The sequence below is a fragment of the Falco biarmicus genome, chromosome 1 (genome assembly GCF_023638135.1).
Source record: "Falco biarmicus isolate bFalBia1 chromosome 1, bFalBia1.pri, whole genome shotgun sequence".
Classification (NCBI taxonomy): domain Eukaryota; kingdom Metazoa; phylum Chordata; class Aves; order Falconiformes; family Falconidae; genus Falco; species Falco biarmicus.
The window spans coordinates 27,199,762-27,213,731 of record NC_079288.1 but is presented as its reverse complement, the minus strand read 5'-3'; the positions used below and the strand labels follow the sequence as shown (position 1 = coordinate 27,213,731).

At 46.9% G+C, this 13,970-nt stretch overlaps 1 protein-coding gene across 4 annotated transcripts in view; it reads right to left on the bottom strand.

The window, feature by feature from the left end:
• The window catches only part of MORC2 (MORC family CW-type zinc finger 2), a 49,055-nt gene extending 43,363 nt beyond the window's left edge, over positions 1-5,692 (bottom strand). For 2 of the 4 annotated variants that reach the window (XM_056326962.1, XM_056326972.1), the window contains exon 1: positions 5,384-5,550. In XM_056326962.1, coding sequence (XP_056182937.1) covers positions 5,384-5,451 — 68 coding nt within the window. In that variant the 5' untranslated portion in view covers positions 5,452-5,550. Of the gene's footprint in view, positions 1-5,383; positions 5,553-5,576 lie in introns of those variants that run through there. The other 2 variants (XM_056326983.1, XM_056327000.1) reach the window with 2 other exon arrangements.
• Positions 5,693-13,970: the final 8,278 nt, after the last annotated feature.

Below are 13,970 nucleotides of genomic sequence, written 5' to 3'. Positions count from 1 at the left end.
TGACAGGTCTGCTCATGGCAGCTAAACACTGCCTATATGTGAAACACAGACAAATAAGGATTATGCACAATGTTCATCTCCCCCATGCACATATTCACTTTGCAGAAGTTATTTCTGACAGGGAGATGCTTCCAGATCCTGGGAGACTTCCAATAGCTGCAACTGTTCCTAATCCAGAGGAGCACAGTCTTCTTCCACCACTGTATGATACCCAAACTCAACACTAAAATCATCTAGCTGGGTGCCCCTTCAGCACAATCTCAAAAGCCATGTTTAGTTTCCAGCCTCTTAACTGTCACCTTTTATAAGCACCACCTGTTCGAAAGTCATTAGTTAGTGCCTCAACCTTGAAAGAAGATACATGGTGAGAAAACCTTAAAGAGGTAATAAAGTCATTACAATACATTATCTGCCAAGATGTAGTATCTCCACTGAGTGCTCAACTTAGTGACCTATCTTCAAAATCTAACAATTGTTTCAAATCTCAATAAGCCACATCAACCCCAATACAAACAGCAGCTACAAGACCTGGAAAAACAGTTAGTGCAATCTGTTGCTTCTCTAAGATGCTTGATGAAGAGATCAAATCCTGAGAAACGTTTTTATCAACATGTTTCAGTTTACATGAAACCTCTTCACATACAATGTGTTTTCACTACTACACAAAAAGGCCAAGTGACCAAACAGAAAGTGACTTACTCATATTTTCAGCTTCTTAAGAACTGATACATAGGTACTTCCCACACACAAAATATATAGCTGTCCATAATGCTAATAATCACAAAATAAACTTTCATACCCATTGCCACTGTCATGACACCTAGCTCATCAATGCAGCTCCAATCAGAAGTAAAACACATTAGATTTCACAATTATAACTAGAACCACGAGAATGGAGATTTCCATCTCTGCAAGCTCCCACTTGCCTAAGCAGAGACAAGAGACAGAAGGGAATGGTTTTTGAAGACTACCTTCCCAATCACAAAGCTTCCACAGAAGCTCAAACCTGGTATTCTTTCCTTTGAGCACAATTTCCTGTGCACAGGTTTCAAGTGCTCTCTCAAGCCTACAAGCACCTATTCAGTTCCAAAAATCAACATCCCAGCAGTTTATTTAGGAAGTAACCCATGTCAGGAAAAATCCATAAGCAAATGCATGCTTTAGCACTAGTAACTGTGCTTTGCTAGCAGCTTTTACTCTAGAATTTAAAGAATGCTTCAACTTAAGGAAAAGGTGCAAATAAGATACAAATAGGGACTTCCAAAGAAAGATATTGGAACAAAATAGCTGAAAACATAGCTGCATATAACAAGAGGCAGGAGAAAAAAACAGCCTGACACCACACTCAACTTGAAGATGTACCAAAACTGGAACCTCTTGTGCTGACACAGGCAAAGTGAAACCTTGCTACAGGCAAGTGAAATCCAGTCCAGCTATTATTTATCACTAACAAAAGTGTATATACACTAATATCTTCTCTTCAGTATATTAATCTCAACACTTACACTGAACTTGTCAATATCAAAGGGTTTTGGCCCGATTCAATCAGCTCTGCTTAAACAAAAACCATGGTTTTGACTTTTACAGTCAGAAGTACCTGAAATACTTAACATCCAGTTGGTGACAGTGTTCCCTCACCTCCCAAAAAAACACTTGGGATTATTTTACTTACAATATAAGTTTAAAAAAACAAAACAAAACACAAGGCAAGCTGTTGACAAAATGGAGACTATTAGAGCTTGCACATGACCTGGAAACACCTAAGCATGAGCTAGGTGCACATCATCAGAGGTAACATACCTCTATCAGTCAGAGCACTTGAAATACAACTACTACTGATCGTACAACTGATGATAAGATATGGGGGGGGGGGGGGGGGGGGGAAGTGTTATCAAAATCTGAGTCTCAGTGACAACTCATCTTGGCGGAAGCACTCTGGTTTAGACCTTCCTAAACTTCCAACTTCCATTTGAGACAGCTCCAGGCTTGACAAGAAACAGAACAGGGAAGTGCAATGCTTCCAATTTGTTGAAATTTGGATTACAAAAGGTCAAGTCAGACAATTCTGTAGAACATGACTGATTTCAAACACCTCCACAAACAACCATTTGGAGTAACCATTTGGGAAGAAAAGCTTGTTTTGTGAGCAGTTCTTGGAGGATCATCCTTGTTTGAACCCAGTTGAACTCCTGATCCTGCATAGTCAGACAAGTACCTAATTACTAATGAAAGATGTAGGACTTCATATTTGTTCTGAAGAAGGCTACATCTAGGAAAATGTTCAAGTGTGGCCTCTGCATCAGAAACAATAGCTATCCTCTCAGCACTGCATGATTTCAGGCCAGAACAGAAAACATCCACAAGAAGAAATGGGAGAGCTTAGGGGGTGGGAGCTTGCTGGTCTGTTATTACTAGTATTCCTCAAGTCCACCATTCAGTCATTTTGAAGTCTTTCTGTTTCAGTGATCTTCTTCCACTTGAGCTGTATTGAACAGGACAATTCTAGTTACAGAAAAAATACTCAAGTTCAATCACAAGCTAAATCCTTCCTACTGGCAGGAGACAATTTCAGCTGTTCAACTTTCAACAAATTCCTTCAATCTTGCATTACAAATATCCAAAATATGCAAAAACAAGTTGGTTGGGCTCAGGTGTGGTTTTGTAAGCATCTCAATGAATGGCTTTGGAAGCATCTTAAAGCTACAGCAATTCAATTTTAAGAAAAACTAATGGGAAGACAAGTAGATGGCTCTGGAAGTCATAAAAACAATGCACAGGTAATTTGCACATGCTTACACACAGTGATTTTCATTCTAGGATCTAAAAGAACTTTCACATAGAAACATAGAATGGTTTGGATTGGAAGGGACCTGTAAAAGCCATCTAGTCCAACCCACAGCTGCAATGAGCAGGGACACCTTCAACTGGATTAGGCTGCCCAGAGCCCTGCCCAACCTGACCCTGAATGCTTCCAAGGATGGGGAATCTACCACCTCTCTGCACAATCTCTGCCAGCACCTCACCACCTTCATAAAAAAATTCTTCCTTCTATCTAGTCTGAATCTACTCTCTTTTAGTTGAAAGCCACTATCCCTTGTCCTTTCACTACAGGCCCTACTAAGAAGTCTGCTCCCAGTCAACTACTCATCAAGAAAAGCACTGGAAAACTTGGAAAAGCACAGTGGTATTTTTATTTTTTTACAAAATGGCAACAGAAGTGATTCAGGTACTTGCTGTGAAATTTGCCGTCAGGCATGGAAGCTTTAAGAAGTTGTTGGAAAGATCTACAGCAAGTCCTCAAGTTCAGGGACCAGATAAACTGTCTTCTGTAAAGCACTTCAGACTGAGTAGTCTGTTAGACGTACTAAAACTTTTCCTAAAGTAAGTCTCACAAAAGGAGAAAAAAGTAAGCCATGGTTTCCTTCTGCACCTCAACAGTTAGATGGATGATTTTTAATGGCTATTTTAAAGTACTTCTACCTCCATGACCATAAGAACATCTTTAGCACTGAAACAAAATTTTTCTGAGATGGTATGGTTTTCCTCAGCAACAGAGAATAGTCCAGAAGACAAGAGTCTCTATTATCAGAAGTCTTACGCTGTTCTTTGGTTGGTTTTGAGGTTTTTTTTGTTGTTGTTTTTTTCTCAGGGGAGCAGGGCAATTCTTTATTTGTCATGGGTTGGTAGGGAGTTTGGTTTGGCTATTTTTTGCTTTTAAAATTATTTCCATTGTTTCCATTCCCATTCTTAGGGAAGCATTTAGCTTGGGCGTTGATCTTCGAAAGGCTCTTCATTCACGATGGACAAGAAGCCCTGGCTTTGGCTTATTCATATGCTTTAGCTTCCAGCTCCCTCTAACAATTCCGTAATGCAGTTATGCACTGCAGACATGTAGCACACCAGAAGTAGACCAGCAACATACGCAGAACAGAAAGTAAGGTGGCAACATGAAGTAGCTTTAATATTTAATACTCCAGAGCAGCAACAACACATCAGCCTTTTCTGCAGCACAGACATTATCTTCTTAATAAGATGGCGAGTTCTGGTGTTCTGCAGGCAAACACAAACTGCTGATAGAGCTCTGACATACAGTCTTCTAATCCATAAAAATGTTTGTTTCCTGCCACTGCACATGCAAATTTCACAGATCAATCACAGACCAGGAACATGGTTCAGTATTGTCCATCATCTTCAGGCACTAGACTGCACTCTGTGTGCAACTGCCATCAGCCAAGCCAGAAAACAAAGCCACAGGTCATGGACCCAAAGGCGACACCAGGCTGTTACTAGGTTTCTTCTCCTGTGCAATAACCCACTACCTTCCTGATCTTGAACAAAAACCAGATCATAATGCTCTTGGCACATGTGTAGGTGAGATTAGTCTTACTTGCTTTTGCAGATGTATCATGTTACCAACAAAGCCAGACAGATCTACTTTGAAATCAAGTCACTCCTATTTCTGTGCATGAGAAGCCTTTAGATTGCTGCAGACCACTGCTGCCCCTCACTCTAAGCTTGCCTGCACACACTGAAAAGGGAAATTAAAAGATAAGCCTGCACTTTTACTTCTTCTTCTATTGATGGTAACAATAAGACTCAACTCTTCCAAAAAACATTAGATGACAAGCTTACACTGGTGACCAGTTGATCAAAAAGAAGAAATGCCAAGTGTCATTCCATGTTGTTCTTCCAAGGCAGCTCAGCCAGAACAAAACTTTCTTTTAAACCCTTCTGTGCACAGTACCACAAGGTCCAACAGGCAGGTCTCAGATGGGTGCTTAACCCTGCAAAGCACCGATTCCTGGTGGCGCTTCCCATTTTCTAGACACGCACTCAGAAGTAATTCACTTTAAACAAGAGCTTTGCCTCTTCTCAGATTTTATTTTGGGGCATTCCTCGGTGACGTGCAAAAGCCACAGCAGCTTCAAAGAGCCGACCAAAAGAAGGATGCCATGCTCCTGCTCGAAACACACCAGCACAAAGCACCCAGGTGCGAAGGCGGCATGATGCAGCAGAGGAACAGTGGCCTACCTTCTGCGGGGAGCGCAGGGCCGCAGGAGTGCACCTGGCCAGCATGCCGCATCCGCTGCCTCCCGCAGCCCTGGCACCTGTCCAGTGCCCGCAAGTGATTCTCTGCGAACCGCAGGCCCATCCCCCGCATGACGGCAGTCCCGCCCGGGCGTGTCCGGCCGCGGCCAACAAAGCACCTGGGGCATGCGAGCCGGCGGCGCTGGGGCCGGCCGGGGCAGTTCAGCCCACGGCCCGGCCTCCAGCCATGCTCGCCCGCCACCGCGGGCACGCAGGAAGGCAGCCCGGGGGCGCAGGCAGCGGCACCACCCCACCGAGGCCCTGCCCGGCGGCCGCGGCGCGGCCCGGTACTCACGAGTTTGTGTGCAGGTACTCGAAGGTAAGCTGGGCCCGGTTGAGGCTGCTGTAATTAGCCAGGGCCATGGCGACGGCCGGGCCTGGGCCGCGCTCCGCGTGCACCGGCGGCCCCGCGCGCCTCGAGGCCTCCTCGCCCGCCGCCCGCTCCCCACCCCCGCCGCCGGTTACCGCCCCCGCCGAGAGGCCAGCACCGGGCCGCGATCGCCGGCCGCTCCCGCCGGCCCCTCTTTGTCTCCGCCGCGGCTACGATCGCGCCCCACCGCCGCCGCCGCCGCTGCCGCCCGCAGCCGCCCCTTCCCAGCGGGGCGGGGCCGGGCGCTCACCGCCCATTGGCCGGGCCGCGGCACGTGACGGCAGAGCCATGGCGCGGGCCGCCGCGGCTTCGCTGCCGCCGCGTGACGGGCGCGTTGGCCGGTGAGAGGCGGCCGCGGGCCGCGAGCGGTGGCCGGGCCGTCCGCGAGACCCGCCCCTGGGCCCCTCCCGCCCCCGGCGCCGCGGGAGCAGCTGCCGCGCCCGGCCCGCCGCCTCCTGAGGAAATGGCGCCGCAACGGTGTGCGCGGGCGCGGGCGGCAAGCGGGGAGGGCGGGCACCGGGGCCCGGCGCGGCCCCTCGGGCTGGGGAGGCGGCCGCGGCGAGCGGGACTCGGACGGCCCGGCTGACGGCAAATCCCGAGGCGGCGGAGCGGAGCAGGAGCGGCCTTCCCGTCCCCCGGAGTCACGGCGGCGGCGGCGGCGGTGGGCGCCGTGCGGGGTCCGCCGCTCCCCCCGAGGGAGGCGGCCCGCTGGGGGGACCTGCCGCGGAAGCCCCTCGGCTTCCGGCCTGGAGCGTGCGACCATCAGCGGCGGCCGTGTCCCCTGGGGAAAGCCCTGGCGAGTCACTGAGGAGAAGCGGCTGAACGTGCCCATAACTTACTAAACCGCGTTAACAGAGAGGGTATATAAAATCAGGAATATTCTCACTTCAGCCCCGTGCCTTTGACTCTTCTTGAAATCCGGAGGGACTGAGTGAAGTGGGGCTGTCCTTGTTTTCTGCGCACACATTGGCCCTCTCCAAACCACAGGCAGAACCCAGGAATCCCGAAGGTCAGAAATACTTTGCCAAACACTGGAGTTGCCTGATGGAAAAGCATGCCAAATTCTCCTGAAATGGACTTTAAAACAGGATGGCTGCATCTCCTGTGTCTCAGATAATAGGAATCTGAACTAAGGATCCAAAATCTGAAGGAATCCGGTCTGTGCAGAAACTGATGTGGTGTATCCAAGCTATGCAGTGAAAAGTCAAATTCAATAATCTGTTAATTGTGATTGGTGAATGGCTAAAAACTGAGCTTCATATTTGAGTTGCTCGCCTCCCATTTTGTTTGCAGTACCTTCTGGTCCATGTGTTTGCTGTGCTGGGAAGTGAAGTTCTCAGGTCAGATCTGCAGACTCATCAGCTCTGGCTTGCATACCACTGGGGACCCATTTCACACATTTAGTTTTGTGCATCCTCAGTTCAACTGTTCAGGTCTAAAGATTCCTTCAAGCCAGCAAGTCACATCGTTCCTGCTGATGGGAATTGCTCTGTGTACATATGTAGTCATCAAGTCACTGCACATGTATGCGCAGTGACTCTTTTAGGCCTTATCTCTGAGAAGCTATGAACAGTAGAACATCAAAGCTGCATGAAAGAATTAGAAAAATTACTGGGAGCACCTGTGTTAAGGTGTCATTACATTTTATGGCAGAATCTAACCTATCTACTTGAGTCTTCTAAAGGTTGTAGCATCATCTATTGTGCTCAGCTTTTATTTCACCATATTGCAGTCAGTATCAGAAGTTCAAAAGCAATATAAATCCCATCAGTGTAAAGGCAAAGTAACTACCTAGATATGTGTTCCTAAGGAACATGAACCTGAACTTGTGCATCGTATTAGCCTTGCCCCCTCTTCAGTACTCTGGGCATCTCCTCTTTTCCTAACAGAAACTTTGTCTCATCGTCTTAGCTTCATGGAGGAACCAGTATTCCTTTCCTGACATTGGGGAGGTTGACAACATCAGCAGAGTACTGCACTGCGCTGGAACAGAGCAGTTGGACACCTTCCTGCTGGTCCCATGGGATCTGACCTGCTCCTTCCATAGGATCTGACCTGCTCCTAGCACTGGCTGGCTGAATGCCACTCCTTTCCATCTGGCCCTTCAGTGAAGACCAGTACATTGTAGTTTCATTTTATTTGGCCATTCCCAGACAGGAAATTATTTTTTTCCATCTCACTATTTGATGGTGGTGAATTCCATGTCTTTTTCATTTTCTTTGACAAAAGTGAAATGAAAATTTAATTCTTACTCTTTCCATAGCCGTTCTGAAGTAGGTTTCAGATTTGTTTCTGACTTCTGCTCTTTGGTCTCTCTTGCCCAGGTCTTGAAAGGATTGTGTCATTGTTCACCGGCCCTCTGAGCTGCCAGACATTATCCCAAGGAGTAATAAAATTAATTTACCTTTTGAAAAACAGCTTCATGCCACAGCTCTGCCTTGGCCACAGCAGAGCTATTCTTTGGAGGGAACCTGTCTGTGTCAGTGGATGGAGATATGATACACTCTTTTTGCATGTGTGCTGGTGGTGCAAACCGCTGAATTCCTCAGTGCTTTTGAGATGGAAGTCTTCCTGCTGCAGATTGACATTTACCCTCTTTTGGGGCAATTTTTTTTTGTCTTGGAAACTCTCTAAACTTGTTTTAATTGTTCTAAATCTCTGTTATATTGATTATGATAGGCAACTTCCTTCCTTCCCCACCCCCCACACACACACCCCAAGCCCCCATCTGCTACCTGCACCATTTTCCCCGAGTTCCTGTTCAGCACCAGGGTCTCTGCAGCCATCTTATGTGAATGAGCAGAACAAGTCTGACTTCTTAAGTGTCAGAGGCAATATCTTCTCACTCTTGAGGGGCTCTTGTTGCAGCAGAAAGCAGCAGTTTGCGCTGGTGCACTTAACTTTCCTGATAAATTACCTTTGAATTAGTGGTTTGTCCAGCCAGCCCATGTGGAGCTTCAGGCAAACTGTTCTGCTCTTCTTTAGCACATGGCTGAGTTTCTTACTCTGAAATAATCCACAAATCCCCTTGTAAATCTAGTCTTTCGATTGCACACTGGTCAAATTTTGTGTTTCTAGGTTGGGGAGTGACAGTTCCCATGCAGTCCTCTGTAGTGTTTGCTGGGTCCTTAGTCTAGTGTAGTATTTTGCTAAGCCTTTTTCCACTGGAGTCTGGGCCATAGCCTGAGGTTGTTGAAGAGTTTGTGGCCCTTGTTCTGAAACTTGGGAGATGACTGCTGCTGCCACCTGTGTGGGCCTTGAATCAACGACTACTCTTTTTCTCTCATGATTTTTAAGAAGCTGAACTTCCAAGCCAGTGGGTCACCATATTGTTAAGGACTACAATATTCTGCACCAGACAAGTGCCATGAGTGTAGCAAAGTGTCTTTTCCAGACTTCTGTGAGGTTTCCTGATTTAACTGTTAGTAGCTGTATTCTGTGTTTATGGAAATGTAAACCTTTGCATTGTATAAATGAGGTTTTCACTATCAGAGTGAAATAATCACTGCAGGTGGTGGAAAATAAATTCTTGATGGCTTACTAGTCCTTCCTTAAAATAGCATCCAACACTGTCTTTGGGTACAAGGTCTTCTGTACACATGACAGAAGTTGCTGAAGTTCTAGGTCTGAGCATTCACTTTAGAGATACTTTTCTTTAAAAATTGCTGGGCAATTACAGGCCCCAGTAACCTAAGTGGCATGGATCTCTTTTCCATTGCCCTGAATTTATAGAAGGAGTTTCAGAGTACCTTCCCTGTGAAATCATTATGTTGGCTCACAGATTTTTGGTTCATTCCTTCACATTGTGCCACTCACTGGCTGTGCTACATGAAGTACTCCAGTTAGCTCCTTGTACAGAATGGAAACTCCCTGCCATGAAATACGCTACTTCTTCAAAAAAACTTAAGGTTTCTTCTTTAGGTGGAGCATGCCTGCCTCATTCACAGAGAAGAGCTGCATTATTCATCAAAACATTCTGCCGTTTCTTGGGTGTGAGTTGAATCTCAGGGTTGACTCAATACAATACAAGAATACAAGCCATAAAGAATTTAGAAGGACTTGTTTTCCCCCTGGGGCTTCCTGGTAAGGAGTTCTGCCTTATGTGACCTGGGGTAGACTTGTTTCTTGTCTTCACAGTCACATCTGTTCAGTCTTTCCGTCATTCATGTCAAGTAGCAGAGCAATTTGCTGACTAAATGCAAAAGAGTCATTAAATGAAACCGCTCTTCATGAAGTGTCTTTTTCTCCTGTGCTAGGAGACCTAAATCCCACCTTTCTTCTCTCTGGAGCAGTTATTTAATGAGTAGTCAGTGAGTCCGTCCTTACAAGACATGCAGACCGAGATGTTCAAATGTGAGTACCTAAACATGTATGGGAGTCGCTGGCATAAAAGTTCAGGCACATTTTCCATAGTGCCACGTGTCAACCTCTTGCTTCTTTGTCTCCAGGGAAGGCCACACCGTGGATTTGAATTCATTATTTTGGTCTAGATACCATTCTCAGTGAGATACTGGCTGTCAGAAGTGACTTTGTAAATGAATTTGCAGGAGAATGGAAAGGGTAAGAATAGATGAGAGCAAGGAGACATCTTGAAGTGAGAACCATGAAACTGTCAGCAGAATGGTGGATGGTGAGGATCCTCCACTGTCAGTCAGGCTTCCCCTGTCCTGAGTTCAGCTTTGATTAGTGAACTAAGCAAAGAATGGAATGAAAAATAAATGAAAAAATACAAAATATCCAGTATAACATTACTTCACCACCTCAGGCAGAAAATACTTTCTGTCTTTGTGAGCAAGAAGAGCCCGTGAGAAGCTAGTAGGAGAGGAGTGATGGTGGCTTCTTTAAAGAATTTAGCTGACAAACTCAGAAGAGTTACAAATGGCATGAACATCCTAAGTTGGATAGTTTTCCACAGGGATGCTGAAAAGGACCCACGCCTGGAGGCTTCTTTCTTTCTAAGCTGTGATTGCATGACGGTTTTAGTGGCCTCTACTAACAGGAGAAGCCATGCAGGTGGTTTAACAAGGTGACTAAAGTAGCAGAATTTATTTTTGTTCAAGAGTAAATAGATTTCCATGTCTCATTATTTGAAATGTGTGGACTATGTTACCTGTGTGGTTTTGTTCAGACTGTATTTGTAAACCAGCCTGGCGGATGTGCCTAACATGGGCAGCTCAAGTAATTTCAGTTTGGCAGACTTGCAAGCAACTGGAAACATGATCTTGTAGTGAAAAGCTTATAGAAGTCTCACGTGTGGGTTCCTCTGAGAAGTAGCATCTGAGTAGATGCAATTGTGACATGAATGAAGAGATAAACAGCTCTATGGCTACATCTGGTACAGAACACGCTTGGGAAGTGCTAGGGAGGGAGCAAGGCTCTACAGATTTCTTCCCATTAAAATATCTCTCAGTGATGACTGGCAATAGATAACTGCCTCTCTAGTATGTGCTGTGAATGCTACCATATGTTAAACATCTTTTGTCATCTCTGGAGGTGTTCATCTTCCCTAACTTTAGGTGTAGACATATACAAGGTACACCAGAACCCTGGACTGCCCTTCTGCATTATGTGAAGTTGACAGCGAAGAAGACAGGCTCGGCTGCCTTGGTGGGAGAGAACGAGGGGAACTTCACAGATGCATAGCATCTTCTCTGGCATGTGATGGTTTGCAGGAAGCTCATCAGTCTGACAGTTGCAAACGTTAAGGCAAGAGATGTTGTGAGGAGCAAAAGTACTGTAGCAGCAGACTGTAGCAGAAAGCTGTCAGTCAGCAGTGTGTCAGTACACAGCTCCAGAGACTGTCCCTAGCCTGAGCAGGGGCTGTCAGGAGCGGTTCTTGGGAGGCAGAAAAAAAATGAAGCTGTGGAGCAATGGCATTTTTTTCAGCAACTTCACCCTGAAGTTGTTCTTGTTGTTCAGATCTTTCATCCAGACATCATTATTTTCATTAAGAGAAAACAACTTGGGAAGGGTTTTATCAGCACATATCAGGATCATCTCATGTGATGGTTTGACCAGTCCTCAGCAGTCATGTAACCCCATCAGTGCCGGATTTGGAGCATGTGTGGAGACGTCACTATGCCTGTTCAATGCATCTTCAGCTCCCCTTCTTCATGGGGTCTGGCTCTGTCCTGCAGTAATGATCATTTGGGTAGTACGTGTTCTTTTTTCACATGAGCCTAAATATTTTAAAAAGATAAAGACCTTTTCTCAGTAAAGGTGGCTTTGCCTGTGTGCCTTGCCCAAACTCTTTCTCTCTCCACTTCCCACCTAACCTGACCTGACAAGGAAGAGCAAAGTATCCATAGACTTACAAGGAGTGTGGTAGTGGCACGTTTCCTACAGGCATGTGGGGTAGTGGGTATGTGAAAGCCAGTGTAAAAGAGACTTGCCTCCAGTCTGCACTGAAAGACAGCTTAGATGCTGCAGCAGCTGTGGCAGCAGTTGAAATGCAGGAAAATGCAGCATTAATGACATCAATGCAAAGTTGCGGGCAGATGGCTGGCCCTGGCCTGAGGTTGAGTGGAGGGGTGATTGCCTGGTGCTGCAGAGAGTGGAGAGGCTAAAGTGGGGCCAGCCCTCACCGCAGGCTAAGCAAACAGAGCAAGAAACAACCAAAGAGTTGAGAGGTAAGTGTCAAACCTTCGCTGGATGGGGAGTACCTAAAGGCAGTGCTGCCTGAATGGGATTGCTCACCAAGGCTGTGGTTGCTGAACAAGGGTGCAAAATCACCAAAACTTGAGCCTGTGGGTGAGCAGGTGGGAGGGGGAAAGAACTGGGATGCAGTGTTGTTCATATGGCAGGGGGAAATGGGGGCAAAATAGAGGACAAAGCAAACAATGTGGTTAGGGCTGTTTGAGGCCAGGGTGGACATCAGATCAGATGCAGTCAGGAGAAGGACAGTAAATCTGCTGTGACATTATAGGTGGGTTTGCCTTGCTTCTGCAGCCAGGGGGACAGGATGCAGCCCCCAGCATCACTGAACAAGTTCTTTGATGATGTCCACAGCGAGTGTGTCTCAGATTAACATCTCAGTTCATCTGAATCTCGGAAAAGACCTAAGGAATCTCACTGGTGTCCACATTGTCTGCAGTCTTCCATACAAAGAACTGGAGAACAGAGAACGTCACAGAATGCCTGCTCCTCACGCCTCAGAGAGAGCTGCCCACAGGCCCTTCCCCAGGCTGCTGCTGGCAGTGTCTTTTTGAATTCAAGGCAGTACTTCTCCTCACAGACCCCACAACAGATTCCACAGCACATGCAGGCATTCGGCTCAAACTGGGAGTTGACCCTTGCCAGGAGGAGCTTCAGCATTTCCAGACAGCAAGCATATGTGCCACCAGACCTGCCAGTGCCTCAGCACCACCAGAAGCCATCCTGGCTCAAAACCCTACGTGAGGAAGCTGCCACAAAAATGAGGGAAGACTTTTGCATCAGGAATGACGCAAGGCTTTGGTATACTGTGTTTTCAAATATTTATTTCAGTATTCTAATGTTTTATTTGAAGAAAAATATTGTAATTGGCCGATATTCCACAGAATCTAAATATTTTGCTCTCAGACAGACAATCTTGCCCCACTCGCAGAGATCTGATTCTTTGCTGATTACGCAGTTCAAGCTCTGGGCATGATGAGGGCTTCCCCCTACTCTGCCATCTGTTTAGACATGACTAAGGCCTTAATCCAGCTACTGCCTAGCAAGGGGGAGAAACTACAATTTATCCTTGGTTAATCCTGAAAGATAGCTTTTCATCTGACAGGCTTTTCCACTGATGGCAAGGAAGATGAGTGTGCACATGAGGATGGGACAACTTGGTGGCAAAAGCTGAGCTTCCCTGTCCCACCTGTGCTGGCTGTGCAGGGACAGGGCATTTGCCAGGTACAAGGTGCCCCTGCAAGAGAGGCTACACGATCTCAGAGCTCATGCAGCATGAGGAGACCACAGAGTGGTGGGGAGCAGGCAGTGTGGACTGTGTGCCACATCTGGGGCTTGAGGCTCTGCAAAGCTGAACAGCTTGTGGAGGGTTCTTGCCTTCCCTCTGGTTTGGCAAGGGTGTCAGCGATTTTGTAGAGCTGAAAGGGTTTCAGGCATGATTCCTGCTGCGGAGAAATAATCCTACCTTACACCCAGGGATCTGCTGTGTGCTGGTTTCATGGTCCAGAGATACAGCAGGCAGAGATGTATGCAAGCCTGTGCCGAGGGTGCTGAGGGCCCCACTTTTGCAGGACTCCCATTGGAGCATATGTGGGGCTGGCCCTGCTCTCCCCTCTCCTGAGCCCATGGCAGAGTTGAGGTCAGGGTGCCAGGCTGTGGCTCTTGGAATGAGCAGGCACCAGCTCCCAGGCATGCAGACAAGTGAAGGACAGCTTGCTTTTAGGAGTACTGATAGCTGATAGGAGTTGGACATCTTTTGGGCGAGCTCTTCCCTGAAACAAGGAGAAAGATGCAGGGACAGGAGGCCCGACGGTTCAGGCTTTGGAGCAGCAGTGTGCAGTGTGTTGGGGCAACCTTT